The 15,534-nt window shown below is 37.2% G+C and overlaps 1 protein-coding gene across 2 annotated transcripts in view; it reads right to left on the bottom strand.

The window, feature by feature from the left end:
* rcan2 (regulator of calcineurin 2) overlaps window positions 1-14,884 on the bottom strand; it is a 51,137-nt gene extending 36,253 nt beyond the window's left edge. The window contains exons 1-2 of one of the 2 annotated variants that reach the window (XM_056765266.1): window positions 14,742-14,884; window positions 11,649-11,866 (exon numbers count right to left, since the gene is read on the bottom strand). In XM_056765266.1, the coding sequence (XP_056621244.1) occupies window positions 11,649-11,864 (216 nt within the window). In that variant the 5' untranslated portion in view covers window positions 11,865-11,866; window positions 14,742-14,884. Of the gene's footprint in view, window positions 1-11,648; window positions 11,867-12,715; window positions 12,851-14,741 lie in introns of those variants that run through there. The other variant, XM_056765268.1, reaches the window with a different exon arrangement.
* Between the last annotated feature and the right edge of the window lie 650 nt (window positions 14,885-15,534).

Here is a 15,534-nt window from a genome sequence, read left to right as displayed (position 1 = left end):
CACTTATTATATATAGAAATATTATAACCTTTAGTTGTGAAATTAGAGCCATAATGACACTGCCTTGTGGATTAAAATGCAGCATGAGGAACAATCATAAAATATTTTTAAAAAGTAAGTTTATATGTTTGTATGTAAATACACCCCCAGTAAAAATTAAGAGATCATTCCAAATTTTCATTTAATCAGCATTTTGGACATTAAAATAGTTTTTAACTTTTACTAAAAGTACATAATATATAATGGTAGTATTGCTTAAAAGTTCTTTTCAGCATTTCAGGACTGAAAAAATACAGATCATCTTTTCTGTTATTTTGACCTGTTTCTCCAGTTTTCATTTTCTGCAAATAAATCCAAATAGAAGCAGCAAATTTATTTGAAATTTGGGAGAAATATTGTCAGTAGTTTACAGAATGAAACAAAAATGATTGTTTAACCTAAATACCTATAAATAGTAAATTAAGAAACAATGAAAATAATTATCTTAATTTTTTTCTGCGGCTTTATATAATATTAAATAGAAGTATATAGCTATAACTTGAGTATGTGTGTGTGTCAGACAGGCAAACGTTCAGGACCTCGGAGAGCTCCCTGAGGCAGGTGTGACCACTGCCTCCCCACTGTCTACACACGCACACGCACGCACACACTCACACACACGCCTCCTGAGTAGAGGTGATTATGGCACACACAGCAGCACTGGGCAACCGGGACACACTCTGGATATTTCCATCAACTTTCCACTCCAAAGCAACAAGGCAGGAAGAAAAATCAGCCCACATTTTCCCCTGCCATTACACGCACACACATACGCTAACTTCAACATAACTTCTCTCTCTGTCACTGACCTGCCTCCTTGTCTCTCACACAGAGTTGTACCGCGGGTAAACCAACACAATTTTATTTCAGAGTAGTTAGGGTAAACACCATATATGAGGACTAAATCAAGGCATTCGAGAATTCACTTTCAAATTTTCAACTTTTACCTAACAGCAATCTGCACTGCTGTTTAGCCATAAAAGCACGTTTTTAATAGATGACACATCCGACTACAAGCCAAATCTGATTCATTTCTCGAAGGGCTACCATCTAATAATAGCACCCAATGAACATGCCAGGTGGTCTCATGTTAGCGCTAACTTACATGCTAATCTCATTGCAAATATGACAGGTTGTCTGGGAGGTAGCTACGGTGTTGCTTTTAAGCAATAGAAATAGTGATTTTTGCGAACGCCAACAAAAATCGGTTTAGTGATAATATTAAATGATTTAAAGATGTCACACAGAAAAAAACTGACATTCACATATGCCCTTGACACACGTAAAGTAGCGAGATGAAGTGAAGATGAAGTGTGAATCAAAAATCACTGGTGATTTGTCTGAAGGTGTGATGAAATGATACATAATCCTCCCTGGGCATTTAAATACTTAAACTAATTTGACAAGCAAACCCGAGAGTGTTTGCCAACATCAACACTACAGCGCAGATAACTGCTGAAGATAAGCCACTGCTTGAGAAAAAACCCTCTGGCATGACAGTAAAACCTAAATTCTTTGCAAAATAAACAATCATTGCTATATTTAGCTCTGAAATATTATTTTCTTAATGTGATTCATTTGTCAGTTGACAGAAAAAAACAAGGAAAATCTCATTTAATCCTCTTCCGGCAAGCACTAAATGCAGTGTCTTAACATGCTTTTAATCTGCTAACATTAATAGGCTTCAGATGATGACATTTGCACTCTGTTTTACTCCTTTTTTTACCTGATAGGAAGCAAACTTCATCAATGAGAGGACAGACAAATAAATCCCACATCTTTGACAAACAACTAAAGAAAGCATTGACCTCTTTAATAAAGAGAGATTACACCTAATATCACATTCCACACAATGCCTTTTCCTCATTATGCGTCGGTAAAAGGAATTGAGGAACACGATTATAGCACAGACAAATCATTAGGAGATTGTAATTAAGCGTCTTATTAGGAAAATCGTGAAGTGATGATCTTGACGTACGGCTGAATGATGATATGTCAGCGCTGTCACAAACACATGATTAAAAACCACTCTGGCATTTGTTTACGCTTATTTTCTGAGTAGCTGAGATAACAATATTCTTTAGAGTAATCAAAATGTTATTTTAAAAAATGACAAAAGGTCATAAACAATGACCCAGACAAAAGAAAAGGCTTGCGTAAACAACGGTAGATAAGAGGCTTTGGGAAATAAAGGGTTCCCGAAGGAACGGCATGAACTATTTTGTTATTAATAAACCATATTCAGAGTAAGTGTGTTCCAAAGGGACCAAAAGAAATTGATGTAAGCATATGGAGACGTATCACGTGTTGTGTACCAGATATTACAATTAGGCTACATCTAAAATGTGAAGTTTGTATGATATCATTTGTCGCCAGTATGTATAGTTAAAGGGACATTTCACCCAAAAAAATGGCAATTATGTCATCCTTATGTCTTTGAAGTTTGAAAGCTACAGCAAGGGAAAGATTTTTAGGAAATAATGACTCCATTTTTCACATAAATTGCTCATGAGTAAATTAGATTTTCATTGTAGGTGAACTAGCCTAACACTTCGTATTAAACGTATTAAGTAATAGTTCACCCATAAAATCTGTCATTATTTTCTCTCAGAATGTTCTGAACCTGTATTAATGTCTTTATTCTACTGAACACAAAGGAAGATATCTGTAAGAATGTCAGTAACCAAACAGATCTCATCCAACATTTACTGCCATAGTAGGGAAAATAAAAATTATAAAGGTAAATGAGGGATGAGATCTGTTTGGTTACTGTCATTCTTTTTAAATATCTTCTTTTGTGTTCAGCAGAACAAAAGGATTTATATAGGTTAAGAACAATCTGAGGGTGAGTAAATGATGATGGAATTTTCATGAATTTTCACGAAAACGTGACGGCATCTTTTTCCTGTGAGAGCCACCATAGTACTTCGGAAAGGGGGTGAAGTGAGCCGTTGGCTGCAATTCGCAACCTCACCACTAGATGCCACTCAAACCTCCATATTGCTCCTTAAACTTGTCACATTGCTGCTCTTCAGATATCAAAGACCTAAAATACACAAAATCTTATGTTTAACAGAATGTGCAAAAAACTAACTGTTGACTGTTGACACTTAGTGAAAAACTAAATTTGAAACTAAAATCACGTTATAATTTTGTTTAAATGTTTATACATCATACATATATATTCTACTTATAGTTATAGACCACCCTGCATCTCGTCTGCCATTGTTCAGAAAACAGCATAAATCTAAAACATTTTTTCATACACCCACAGTATTACACTCTCTGCTTATTACAACCCGCCTACGCAAGACCTTCTTTATAGTTGTCTACACGCATCAAACTGTGATACAAGTTATTTAAACATCCCCAAAATGACACACTTTACCTTTAAAACAGTATACCATGGAAGAATTCCAGAGTGGGCAAGCATTAATTTACTATAAATACACCTGTTAACATGAACTGCACTTAAATTTAGCTTATATCTTAAAAGAGTATTCTTGGAACGAATGGGTTCTGTCCCAGTTATGTAGTCATTACTCATAGCTCACACACTGATAATGTGTGTGGAAACTGTCAGGGCTGGAAGCCACAAAAGCGCTAATCTCTGCACAGGATTCTTGAAAAGAGACTGGCTGTGAGTAATGTGGATTGAGTGAGCTATTTTCAGCACGCGGTGCAGCCGAGCTCTGCTCCTCACCCTGACTCACCAAGCATACTTCAGGAGGACATTAATATTTTAACACAGCATTATAGCTCACAAAAAATGTGTCCTCACATCCTCCCTCTACATGTACTGTATATGCCCCTCACAGAAACACACTTGAAATATTGGTAACGTTTAGGAAACTTTCAAGCAACAGTTTATATTTTCAATCCGCCTCTTGAAAGTATACATCTTCAGTACTAGAGTAAAACACCTGTAATGTAATATTTTATTTCCTATTTCTGCAGTCTGCTTATAAAGTTGGGCAATGTTTCTTGCAGTATTATTAGACATTTTACATGAAACTACATGAACTTAAATTATTTAAATAAAATAAAGAATGCCAAGTAAATTGAATGTTTTTAAACATTAAAAATGTGGTTGAAAAGTTTACCGATATTTCAATATATACATTCAATACTGATAATATTGACCAATAATAAATAAATAAAAAATTGTGGTTATCAAACACATAAAAATGGCAGAAGATATTGATAACCAAACAGTATTCCTGAAAAGGAATCAGGTGTTTGATTTCTTAACTATTCAAACTGCAACTAAAATATACAGAAACTAAATATATAAAATGAAGTGTATGAATCAAAATGAAACTGTAATTGTTAAAAGTAATTGAAACAATTTTGATTATTGACTGTGACTTCACAGAATAGCCATTATGGAGTGAATAGTCACATAGTGGAGTGAATAGCTACAGAAAAGCCATTGCTGTGTCATGATGTGAAACATTTCTAAGCCTAAAACACATCGATGGCACCAAATAAAGCACTTTTATATATTGTGGAGCTAATCCATGTAGCAGCTGCATCTAAATAGACACATTGCAGCCATTGATTACAATAAATCAGAGCCCAAAGCTTTTTGGCTGTCTGTTAAACAGGGTTTGGTTTGCGGAATAAGAGCGACGTCATTTCTCCTGCTTTCAACGGTTCAATCTGTAGCTGTGTTCTGTTATAAAAATCGAATATGCAATACAACAAACAACTCTAACGCTTGAGCTATTCTCAACACACTACAAAAACAGTATATTATTTTAACACTTTCCTTGAATCATGTATGTATAAAGCATTATAAAAGTAGTTTTAACGCGTTGCAATGCACCTTTTAATGCATTGTAATGTCTTATAAAAAAATCGTATTACAGTTAATACATTATAACACTAAGCAATCAATTGTTACACTACACATTTCAATTGTGTAAAATAATTCTTTACAACTACACATAATGCATTACAACAAACATTATGAAGACTTATAATGCATTTTACCCTTTAATAACTCTTTATATTGCATTATACATACATGCTGCAAGGAAAGTGTTAGCGAATTTATTTTTCCGAATTTTCTGAAAGCATTCGTATGAAATTTTCGTAAAAATGAACGTCATTTTTAATAATATTAGCCATAATGTGCAGCCTCTGCACACAATCTCAATCTTCTTGTAGTATATGGTGGCAAATGGCATACCAGCGTCTGGTACGTTTAGCGCCACCTGCAGAAAGGGACTGTTGAGGTTTTACAGAATGGCTAATATTATAAAAAATTACGTTAAAATATATGAAAATATCGAGCGAGTCACTTTACGTAATGTCAACATGTCGACAGGAGCTGCTTTATGGAATGATGTGCTTTAGGAACTCTTAAAAAAGGCAGACCCCATATACTCCCATTATATGAAGCATAGAGTGCTGTAGATTTACCAAAAAACATTCTTTATGGTTCTACTAAAAAAAATGTTACCTACATCTCGAATGGCCTGAGGGTGAGTAAATAAACGGCAAATTGGAGTTTTTGGCTGAACTATCCCTTAACTCCTAACTTTAAGCAATTTCAACTTCATTTTATAAATTATATATATTATACAAATTGCAAGAAGATCATTTAAGTCAGTTTAAAATCATTTAAACTTATTAATTGTTTAACTTTGATGTAACGTAAACCAAAGATTCTATTACTGAGTTTGGTGCCATAGATTCTGGGATCACTTCCAACACAAATGATACCTGCGCTGTACTTAACTTTGACCAAAACCAGGAATATTAAAAACCATTTGATCATACAATTGTGCATCACTACAACAGCTCATAATTATTACATACACCAAAAGCAGACTATTGTTATGGATTGCCAATGTACCTAAGAAATGCTCAAAGAAGGTTGGCGAGAGGCACTTGTGTTATCTAACAGGGTTGACCAGGCAGACATGTGGAAAGAGAACATGATGACATAAATATGTGTAGCGAGTGGAATATATAAAAACATGAAGCACAGGTACAGCGCGGAGGTCACACACAGCTCTGCATGGGTGAGCGACATTAATGCTAATAGATCCCCATTCAAGGATTTAACCTTGACAGTCTGCAAAACAAGAGCCGAAGCATCACGTATCAGCGCCGGCCAGCGCAACAAAAAGAGTGACACAGGAATGTTAATGACTCACTTGAGGATAACATTAGCTCGTTCGGTTCTGTGTCTCTGTGCTATATAAACGTCATTCACTAGAGCAGACGTCTGATACTTCTAGAGTGTCACATTACTGGGTTACGGTTTCAAGCGTTTCGTGAACTTTAGCCAAACTTGCAAGCAAGAGCTTGGGGTTAGACGCACACACACCGCTATAGAGCTTGGGTCTCGATAAAGGAATACATGCAGAACAAAAAGGACATACTCGTAACTCCACTTAAAACTGATGTGCCCGTATAAAGCAGAGCTCATGACATGCAAGCGAGATGACATAATTGTACATAACCGGTTTTAACCATCAAAATGCATCATCTTAGTAACACCAATTATCTAAACTCCTATTTGTTTGCGCCACGTATTTGTTCCTATCAGCATGAAATTCTGTGGAAAGGTTAGTCGGTGTTATATTTACTGCAGAAAAGAGCATCCGAAGTATAGATCTCAATCGGTCTCTCTGCTGGACGTTTAATCACTACCCCGTCACTGACAACATTTCTCCATGTTTGCTATGCTAACAGCTCAAGAGGCCGCTCGCGAGACACTCTGAAACATGTTTGCGTGTGTGACATTTCCAAACTGGAGATCGATTGTATTGATGCAGACTGAACTCGAGAGACGAATTCTATGACGGATTAGGTTTGACACACTGCTGCTGGTGATGTGGATAACTCTGTTTCTAAATGCCACATTACATTAAAGTACCTCTGAGATAATGTATTCTTGGATGCAGACCCCAGAAGCGAGTTAGCATTTTAACACTTCCGGTTCCATCGACCCAAAGTCAATGGGTTGTTGGTAAATAAGGTCTGTGGTTTACAAAACTGCTAAATATTTTCACGTTTTAATCGGTGACATAAAACACCAGTGATAACCCGCTCATGGTTTTTTATAGATTTTTAATGTTTATGTTGTCAACCATTCACTCGCATTGGTTTTGTGTGCATACAATGGAAGTCAATGGGTGCCGGTGCTGTTCTGATACCAACTTTCCTTCAAAATATCTTCTTTAGTGTTCTGCAGAAATGACAAGAGGGTGAATAAATGATGAATTTTCATTTTTGGGTGAACTATCCCTTTAAATTGAGAACTTTTGGTGCCAGGTTATGAAATCTAAAAATCCCTAATCAAACTGAAGATCCCTAAGTTTGTACAAAACAGTATTTTGGCTCTGTCAAGCCAACATAATCAAAACAGAGGACAGTTGCTTTTAGTCCTGCATTAAGACTTAAAGCACATAATTCACAATGCATCAGCTCTCTGCGTTGGCACCTGGCTGTCTGATTTAGTAGAATCTAACAACGCCATACGTCTTTAAATAGATCCTATGCATCACCTGGACTTTCATGGGGTTAATATAATCACAGCTTCGATTCAATGGCTCAGATGAACATGCAGCAACTCTTCCAGGGGTGCCAAACACAATCAAACATTCTGACGGCTCGGAGAATCAAGCCTGAAGCCAATGACACAGGGCTGATGCTGCTTTAAATCACTCTGACCCCCCTTGATCAATCAGCAAAGTGGGGGCACTCGACTGCGGCCCACGGCCCCGGCGAGAGACACAAGAATAGGAGCTCTGTATAGCTGTCATCTGTCATTAAGCTTTAAGGATCCAGAGCTTTCCATTGCTCTCCGGATGTTTGCCAAATCACATATGCACTATAGGGATTGCAGGGCAACTTTAAAAGCTGTGGGAGTGGAATATCTGAAACGCAATTATGCCACACATGAGTAAAATAAGGTGAAAAAATAAGATACATTACGACAACTGGATGTAATAGCACCTGGACTGTTTCCATCAAGCCCTTGTGTGTTCATCAACCTAAATGGGTTTCTTGCAAAATAGAAACAAAACATAAATCAGGAAGAGATTCCAGGTAACTTTTAGTCTGTTACCAACTGTTTGGATCCATTAACATAACACCTACAAATGGAACAATGGGTCACCCATTAAAGGGGCAAGTCATCCCCTTTAAAATAAAGTTATGTCATCATTTTCTCACCCTCACGTTTTTCCAAACATGTATAAATTTCTTTATTCTGAGGAAAACAGATTTTTGAAAGAATGCTTGTGACCAAACAGTTCTTGGACACGATTGACTACCACATAGTTGGAAAAATGACAATGGTAGTCAAAAGCACTGTTTGCTTTCCTACATTCTTCAAAATATCTTCTTTTGCCAACAAAGAAATTTACAAAAGAAAATGTTCCTGCTATGGTAGTCAATTATGGCCAAGAACTGTTTCGTTACAAGCATTCTTCGAAATATATTTCCCTTTTTTCATCAGAAAAAGAAGTTTATACAGATTTATATGAACAAATTGAGTAAATGAAGACTGAAAAATGAAACTCCCATTCAGATCTAAGACAAATTCATCAAATGCCGGTTAGTAAAGTTAATATAAGATTGCTTCTCCATCTCATGATCATGTGATCTGTTATTATGTTGAGATTTTTCTTTATACAGTAAGCCGGTTCAGCAAAAAAAAAAACTTGACTGTAAATTGGCCAGTCAAGGAGAGGCAACCATGCACTGTGAGTTGGTTAATATTTCATGGCATTTGTAGGGGAAATAGTCAAACAGTCAGTGCAGTATTATCAGCTCAATTAGCTGCTTAATTAAGCATATGTTCTCTCATTTATTATGGTAGTTTTGTTCTCTAATAGACACTGGAATTTTTTTATTAAGAATTAAGCAAAAAATGAATAGGCTGTTTGGTTCTGATCATATGCGTAATGCTGGCTTCACACTTTTAATTTGCATTAAATGGATATTTAACTCCCCCAAAATTATATTTTAAAATAATTTATTCATCCTCTTCTTTTTCAAAACATGGACAATCTTTCTTATGTAAAACTAATATATTTTGAGAAATATCTCCGTGGTTTTGTGTGTAGACAGTGGATGTCATTGGGGGACAATTTTGTTTGTTCACCTACATTTTTCAAAATATCCTCTTTTGTGTTCTGCAGAAGAAAGACGATCAAATAAATTCGGAATTACATGATAGTGAGTAAATGCTGAAACTATTTTACTTTTTGGGTAAACTTCTCCTTAAAAAGCTGTCCTTTGGTTGTAAACAGCCATGGTATGTTATTGCTTAACTACTGTAAATTAAATATTTTTTTGAGTAAAGAGCAGATACTCAAAGATTAGGACATACACATTAGTCCACTCTCCAATCTGCACTGCACAGAATGCATATTAATGCTTCCTTTGAGAATCCTTTCAACAGCTTCTGGAATGAATTATAAACTAAGATGTTAAAAATAGTTAACCTGGTACAGTTGAACAATAGTACCATTGTGGAGTGTCAGACTTAAGCACTATTCAGACCTAAAATGTAACCTAACTTTCAGCAGATACACACAACCTTGCCCCAAACCAAACTAACAGTGTGGTACGACAAAGTCTCGCATTACGGATCACTGGGTTCTCCTTAAAAACAATAACTTTCAACACTGTTACTTGTTATGTAAGGAAATTAACCACATGAGTCATGCGAAGTCAGGTTCAAGTTAATGTGAAGCAAGGGAATACTTTTTAAGAATTACTGTGTGCGTGCTCGCATTAGTGGAGACGTTAATGAGAAAAAGATGCGGGCTCTTGCTCGGTTTTATGAGGAACCCTCCTGTGGCTCAACAGAGCGAATCAAGGACCACCTTCTACGTCACCAATGATCAGATGATCTAGATTGTCTGAATGAAGCTGTCTGGACATAACAGTTTAAGAAATGCATACACATTGTGAGTGTGTGTATGTGTGTGTGTGTGTGCGTGTGTGTGTGTGTGTTGCAGCCCCGCTGCAGGTCATAGGGGCAGACAGACCTGGCAGAGCAAAACGTATCACATGATCTATGTTCTTAAACTATTGGAAGAAGGTCAGGGCTGAATGTTCCACTTGAGGTCAAATATGCAGTGACTCCTGCATCTCTTTTTCCAAGTGATGTAATGTTCAGGAGACTTCAAAATCTGTAACTAAATGCTTGACTTATAAATCTTGAAGGACCAGTTCCCCCCAAAAATGAAAATTCTGTCATTATTTATAACTCATGTCATTACAAACCAATGCTCTCATTCCCCAAACGACAAAATATATCAAAACAGACTCAAAATACGCTATATTTCATTATATTTCTGAGGTCAAACAACTGAAATCTTCTGTTATTTCCAAAAAAATTACATTCTAACCAAAATGCCAATCAAAGCCAATAAATATTACCACAATGCCCCCTAACTGTTACTAAAATGGAGGGAGGGACTGCAACGCTTAGTATGACCCAGAGCCATTGAAAGAGAGAGTCGCAACAACGGAAGTTCAACAATTTGAACCTCACAAGATTCATTGAGCCTTCAGATAGTTCCAGGAAGTTGTTTTTCCTTTTAATTATTTATTTCTTAAATTTTTAATGTCTGGGAATGTGTTAAAAGTTTCTCTCAATTGGTCTGTTACTAGTAACTTTCGGGAACTACAGAAACGCACCGGTCATGCGACTCCCTCATGACCAGTATAGCGAAGGAGTAAAAATAAGTAAAAGGGCCAATCGTCAATTGTTAAAGACTCACAATTCTCTGGGGCGGGGGCAGAGTCTCCTGAGGTGTCAACCTGTGCCCATGTGCAATAGCTAAAGAGACCTCAAAAGCTTTTTTAGCACAGTTTAAGCTTAGGGAACAGAGTTTTACAACAGATTTAATTGTTGGTCGAAAATGTGTCTTCCCCCATTCAAGTAGACAGGACAATGGTCTTGCTATGACTGCCTGGAGGCATTGCAAACCGGGGAGCATCAATTTAATGTGACAAAAACTAACTATAGGATTAACATAATTCTCGAGCGAATGAGGGTTTTATCAGAACATGTATGTCAATAGGTCACCACAACCAAATCAAACTAGCAGCAAAATAAGAAACATGATGTGTTATCTGTGAAAGATACTCCCAAGCTGCTAGGTGTAAATTCATTTTGAAGAACATTTGCAAATGGGAAGGAAGCAGTGTTGGCGAGAGCCCACAAGCCGAATCTCACACCCGATGTGGCCCATGTGGATAATTGGGTCGGAGAGGACTAATTCAGGGAATAGCATTTCCACTTGAGAGTTCTAACATTGCCAATCAAATTGCCATTGCTCAAATGTGTCTCTATTTAATATACTTCAAATTATGGAAACAGTATTAACTTAACATTTTGTCTATCCTTACCTAGAAATCATTTAGGAATCTCTGCTTTGTCCAAAAAAACCCAGAAGATATGAACAGAGTTTTTTAGAAACCTGTTTTGTCCCACAAGTTGCACAGAAAGTCACTTCACCTTTACAGCAGAGATTTTTAAATCGAGTTCGACAACAAATTGGCTGTTCTACCGTCAAGTTCAATCACGCAGCGAAAACGGAGCCAGTAATGGATGAGTAATGTAACCATACCTTGTCCTCCTGGTCTTCAAATACGGATTGGTCCACATTGCAGGCGAAGAGAGACGTGGGGAGATCATTGAAGTCGGTGATTTGTTGAAAGCTGTCTCCTAGTGAAGACTCCCCGAAGGTGGCCTGCAAAACTACCAGCTCCTCTCCCCCTAGGAGGTACACTCGCTGGAGAAACGGAGCGCTTCTCATGTTGGCAAATAAATGCTCTCCCTTCATGGCTGTAAAGGGTACATAGGGAAAATCAAACCTGAGGATGTTTTTAATGTTTTCAGTTGGTTCGAGGGCTTGTTTTTTTACACTGCAGAAGAATGTGATTCTTCTCCGAAGTATATTTATAATGCTGTGCGCACTGAAAGTACAGCAAACTTCAAAAGATCTTATTTACATCTTAAATTATAGGATAGAAAACATTATGGCATAAAATACATTACAAATGTTTTAAATTTGGATTATTTCTAAGTCATTAATTAAATAATCAAAATTTGTGACATAAGGTAGATGCATGTAAATATGACATAGTCAATTTAAGCACATCAATATAAATAAAATTGTCGTGACATGGATCAAGTTTTGCACAATTTAGTGCATGTTGTCATTTAAAGACAATATTTGTAATACAAAATACAACAAAAATCCATTTATTTTCTCTTTTAACTTAATGCAACAATAAAACAAAAGAAAACGGAAAAGAGTTTAAAATGTGTGATGCATTTTCACCATATGCTTTGTTTTAAGTATGCCTGCATAAAATGTTGAAACCTGAACAATAAAATTGTGTTTTCTAGGTAATAACCCCTTGAAATGACACATATGTCCATGAAGGACAGTTTTAAAACTAAAAATGTTAATTTGCAGCACAAAATCTGTAACTTCAAGTGTGTCCTGTAAAGATGTAGCAACATATTATTCCGAAACATACATTTCACAAATGAACTCCAACGAATGAAACATTGTCAACCTCATCAGAAGTTAGAGCTGTTTAAAGTATCTTCCCCACACTTCCAGACAGCATGGGATGAAAACAGCTTGTACACATGACAGGTGAAAAATGAAACTGGAACAGTTACCTCCCAGAACCCTACCGAGCAGATGTTAACCCCTGGCCCCAGTAACTAATGCTCCGCCAAAAGATTAGGTGATGGGCTTAAAGCAGAGCCGGTCTCTTGTCAGCCCACACAAACAACAAGGACAAGCGGGTAACAGCTTGCGCCCATTTCCATAAGACTGTTCCACGTGCCCATTCCTCCCGCGCTCCGCCCTGTCAAGCCGGGTCTGCGGGCAAATCCAGCACCGTGGCTGGTGTCAAACGCGCTGTTAAATCTCCGGCAGCTATTTTCGGATCAATAGCCCAGCCTCGCGCTCTCACTTTCTCTCATGGCTATAGATAGAGGGTGGTGCTGTCTGGTTCAGTCTTGCCCTGTATAAACGTGGCTAAAAATAGGAAGAGGACTAATGAAATGCAGAGATCGTGAAGCACTTGATTAAAATGAAGGGGTCCCAGAGCACAATGAACAATATCAGAATGACACTGTTTTGAGATAAGGATGTGCATAATCTATATGTGAGCATGGACACGCTAGGCTTGCTTTTATTTACAGATGCTGTTCATTTTGGAAACTGATGAAAAGCGTTTAACCTGAACATTAGAGGCAGGTTGTCTCAGTATCTCAGGGGTAACTAAGGTCACTAACCACACAAAAAAACACATACACAATCTAACAATTACAATCAATATATTCCAGCTGACTTTATACGTACCTATCCATGAAGATAGATATAGTGAAAAGTGAAAGTGACATATTTGTAAGGTATGGTGACCCATACCCTAAATGCGACCTCTGCATTTAACCCATCCAGCAAGTCGTGAACAAACGAACACCCGGAGCAGTGGGCAGCTATCACTTCAGCGCCCGGGGAGCATGCAAGGGTGAGGAGCCTTGCTCAAGGGCAGTTACCCACAGACCCTGAGAATCGACTGGCAATCTTCCGGTCACGACTTTCTAACCATTAGGCCACGACTGCCCTAATATATATAAATATATATTTTAATAATTATGTAATTTATTTATGTCACAGTGGCAGTGCTTTTAAAAGCTGTGTATTTATAGCATGAGTCTATATCCCTGCTATAAGACAAAAACAGCTAGAAATTTTAATGGATTTAATGGTTATGCTATAATGGGAATTGTAGCCTAATGATTTTGATGGGAACCCTTAACGTTCTTTGTTGGTAATGTGTTGGGTTCTATTGGTGGCATGTTATCAGGCGAATGGGAACCAATAGAAATCCCCAAAACATACATTTGTAAACAAATTGCGTAATGGTTTTAATACCAAACAGATGGTTAGTGTTTTGTAACGGATTTAGAATTAGTTTTTATGTTTCTTTTTTTCCGCAGGGGTTATTTGTGACCAGATCTCATTCAAAAGAAAACTTATAACATTATGTATACACTACATATATTTTTATACTATTATATTTTTCAGATATTCAGTGCGCAAAATGCACATTGAAGAGGGTAAGTGTCAATCACAGTCTACTGCAACCTGTTTGCTGCATCCCTCCTTGAGTCATCACTGCCTCTGTCGTCATCAAACCTCACACTCACTTTTCTCGTCTTCGCTATAATGCATAAACATCTTCATTTCTCTCCGCTTCAAGAATAACGTCAAAACGCCCCTTGATCGCGAAACCTAAGACGATGCAGTACGCTAACCCGTGCATCTGTCAATAAAGCGCACCACCCGCTGCGTCTGTCAAGGTCAAAGAGTGCACTTCAAAAAGTAGGCTAGTCTTACAAATCCAACCGGTGTCATCAAATAGCTCTCTCATGCTTTACAGCTGGTTATTAAATAACACATCCATACTACATAAAGTGTGCAAGTTTGAAGTAACCATAAACTCTTGCGCATAAGTGATGTATCCAAAAGCATCATAGAGGCTATGTTAGCCTATATAAAATACATAAAGATGTATTTTTACCCTGCATTGATTTGACCCATGTCTCCGCACATACCATAATAAAAGCAACAACAACTATAACGTGCAGATGCATATGATCTAATGAAGGGAGTTTACATGGCTGTCGGTACCTGTGCGGGATGTGGCAGTCCGGTGTGCGTATCTTCTGTGTGGTGGCTTTATCTGCCTCTCTCGTCTTTGTGAATCAAGCTCGCATTCCAGCTGCGATTCACTAATCTCCTGACGTTACTGCAGACGCTCGATTCACCGCTGACCCCGCCTACCGCCATTCAACTTATGTTTGCGCTGCCCGCTAATGAAATGGAGCGCGGCACCCACGGGGTGATGCTGTAACCAATAGCGTGCCCCTGACATGAATATGCAAATTAAATAAGCACGTCACGGGTTTCGCCAGCAGTTGGATGTTGCGTTGCTGAGAAACCATCTGGTTGTTTACATTCTGGACGTGGAGGATAAAAGACTTTCCGAAATTATCTATCTAACTAAAAAAACAAGACGGGTTAAACTATCATATTGAGTAAATAAAATGTTATATTACTAATTCTGGAGATATTAGAGTAATACTATAACATAATTCAATGCTTTATAATATGTGGCTATTGTTTGTAGTTATTGAAGGATCTATTCGCATTACAGATAACCCTGTTTTTAGATTTTCAGAAATCATGTTTTTAATGTTGTTTTATAGTGTTTTTATTTTTGAGTTATTATTACTTAATCAAACCAACCCAACAGCAGCTTGACTAATATTACTTGAAATAATACATGTGCAGTACCTAATAATGTACAATACCACTCTTTCAGTGGAATACATAAGTTATTTGAAAAAAACTAAAGAACATGAATGCCAAACATCACAAAAGACTTTTGTTACCAAAACACTTTTCGTACATATGCTTTTCA

This window comes from Triplophysa dalaica, chromosome 13 (genome assembly GCF_015846415.1).
Source record: "Triplophysa dalaica isolate WHDGS20190420 chromosome 13, ASM1584641v1, whole genome shotgun sequence".
Classification (NCBI taxonomy): Eukaryota; Metazoa; Chordata; class Actinopteri; order Cypriniformes; family Nemacheilidae; genus Triplophysa; species Triplophysa dalaica.
This window is presented reverse-complemented; position numbering and strand designations above follow the sequence as displayed.